General features: G+C 46.4%; 1 protein-coding gene across 2 annotated transcripts in view; it reads right to left on the bottom strand.

Annotated features, from left to right (window-relative positions):
• btbd11b (BTB (POZ) domain containing 11b) overlaps positions 1 to 2,500 on the bottom strand; it is a 70,209-nt gene that overhangs the window by 3,998 nt on the left and 63,711 nt on the right. For both annotated transcript variants that reach the window (XM_031564217.2, XM_031564218.2), the window contains 2 exons: positions 1,654 to 1,756; positions 1,216 to 1,297 (listed from right to left, as the gene is read on the bottom strand). In XM_031564217.2, the coding sequence (XP_031420077.1) occupies positions 1,216 to 1,297; positions 1,654 to 1,756 (185 nt within the window). The remainder of the gene's footprint in view (positions 1 to 1,215; positions 1,298 to 1,653; positions 1,757 to 2,500) is intronic.

The raw sequence follows: 2,500 nt of genomic DNA, 5'->3' as shown, positions 1-2,500 counted from the left end.
TTTGACATTACAAATGAGCGTTTCCCATTATACGCATCAGAACTGCAAAACTTTGAGTTCTGATAGAACATGAACTTTGTGAAGTTCGTAACAACCATCGTCACTTTGGGATTTAGAGTTCAACTAATGAGAGGAAACTGCTGGGCGGACTCTAAACTTTCAGCACAGAACATGTAAAAAGCCTTTTTGCCTTTTTCACACTTTAGCGTTGCACACCTGCTGTGTTTGAGGGAGCCCAAGCAGGAGGTCCCCACTGTAACTGCTGAAGAGAAGAGTGGAAATGCCACGCTGCTCCGTGTGGCTGGATGAGAAAGTTCACAGCCTGCTGCGCTACAGCTGTGTGGGAGGCTAACACAGTGTGCTCAAAGAATTGCCTTGATCTTTCAGTCTCTAAATGCATGTGTGTGTGTGTGTGTGTGTGTGTGTGTGTGTGTGTGTCTGTGTGTGTGTGTGTCTGTGTGTGTGTGTGTGTGTGTGTGTGTGTATGTGTGTGTGTGTGTATGTGTGTGTGTGTGTGTCTGTGTGTCTGTGTGTCTGTGTGTCTGTGTGAATGAGTGTGTGTGTGTTTGTGTGTACGTGAATGTGTGTGTGTGTGTGTGTGTGTGTCTGTGTGTCTGTGTGAATGAGTGTGTGTGGCATATTCAAGCCTACTGTGAGAGATTTGATTGCAGTGTCGCACCGCTGTGCCACACAGCTGCCTGCTGCAGACTTGTGATTATGTTTGCCTTCCTGTCACACTAAAACCTCTCTTCTCCCACGCAGAGTCTTGTCAGACAGGCAGCCGCGGATGCACTACAACTCCATAAACTCTCTCTCTCTCTCTCTGCACGGCCATTTTCTGTCCAGAACATTCTGATGGCACAGTGCACACCCAGTCAAGTACAGACAGTGGAGAGCTCTTGTCAGAGGACAGAGGCACCTCTCTCAGTGTCATGAAAGGCCTGGCACACTCCACATAGACTGTGGGCCCTCATGTCCTCTCAACCGAACACCGTTTGAAACTATTCAATTACTTTGGAGAACTCCAGACAAAGAACCCCACTTTCTCCACGCCAGTTTCAGGACAGGGGGTGCCCTGCCATGGGCCTCTGATGCCCTCTCATGTCTAAATGGAAACGGCTCCATCTGCTCACTCCCACATTCACATGAATGAAAGACATCTTGTTGTGAGGGTCAGCCATGGCTGCCCGAGGAGAGAATACTAATGTGGTTCACCTGGAATATGTTGTACTTCACATGGCTGATCTCAATGCAGGTGTTCTCCCCGGCGGGCCTGTTCATCAGGAGAGACTTGAATCTGAGAGGGGAGGGGACGAGGAAGAGGAAGAGAGAGGAGGCAGGGCAGACAGACAGAGAGACGTGTTTAAACGGGTCCGTTTGAATCCGCGGTTATGGCCAACAACTGGCCATGACAAAAATACAGACAAATATCACAGAAACATTTCAGAGAGTGTGGGGGGGGGGGGGGGGATAGAAGAGATTACTTTTTGTATGTGTTTGATATTATTTTAAGATATATATTAACATTTAAGATATGTTAAGACATTAATTGAGTGATTCTGATATTAGGATATAAACATGAGTGACTAGAGGGGAAGTGTGTTGTTCCTGATGAGCCATGTGAACGTGTTCAGACGGGGCAGCGGGTCCTACCTGGCAGAGGCAGTGAACAGCAGAACTTTATGGGCATAGAAGGGCTTCCCCTCCACCAGGAACGTCACGTCAGACATCTCCTTGTTATTCAGGAAGGTGATGTCTACCAGGGGGAGGAGAGGCCGAGGTCAGGTCACAGACTGAGGCATGTACACGCGGCTGTGCTCTCCACTCATTAGGATATTACTCACATACTGTTAAGTTTAAATTATCTGCGTGCTGGTTTACAGAGAAATCAGAGTAATGGACCGCCACACGTAGCAATTGGTTTGATACAGCTGAGTTTACTGGTTTAAGGATTGTACAAGATACAGTCGGAGATGCAGAGTTCACAATTAGCTCTGTCACCCACGGCTGGAGAAGGCGTTCTGAATTTTACATGTGATCACAATTGGTTTATAAGTCCCATCTTCACTGATGGTACTTTCTGGGCCCCACACGTATACGCCTCTCTGTGACTTGCATGTTTCAGTCGTAATTTCTGGCCTGACAATTAAGTTTCTGTGAGTCTCCACTCCCTTCCTTCAGATAGTTTCCCTATCTCATCTGTCTCCTGCCCAGGCTGCCCTATGACCTTGGAATTTATGTCACTGGTCATCCTAAACTTGAAAGCATGTGCTTTGTATGTTATCTTAGGCCCCTCTGTCTGAAACCTGTTTTTCAACTGCCTTTTCAGTTATACTGGTTAAATGGGCATACATTGTTAATAGAAATAAAATGTTAATAAATTCATACCTAAACTGAATTTATCTTACAATACCTACAGTACTCTCAACACTCAGCAGCAATGCAGCGATGTATACAGTGAGAAACCTGCCTCATGTTCATCACTACTGCACAGATATCA

Source organism: Clupea harengus, chromosome 3, assembly GCF_900700415.2.
Source record: "Clupea harengus chromosome 3, Ch_v2.0.2, whole genome shotgun sequence".
In the NCBI taxonomy this organism is placed as follows: domain Eukaryota; kingdom Metazoa; phylum Chordata; class Actinopteri; order Clupeiformes; family Clupeidae; genus Clupea; species Clupea harengus.
The sequence above is the reverse complement of the archived record's forward strand: the minus strand, read 5'-3'. Positions and strand labels throughout refer to the sequence as shown.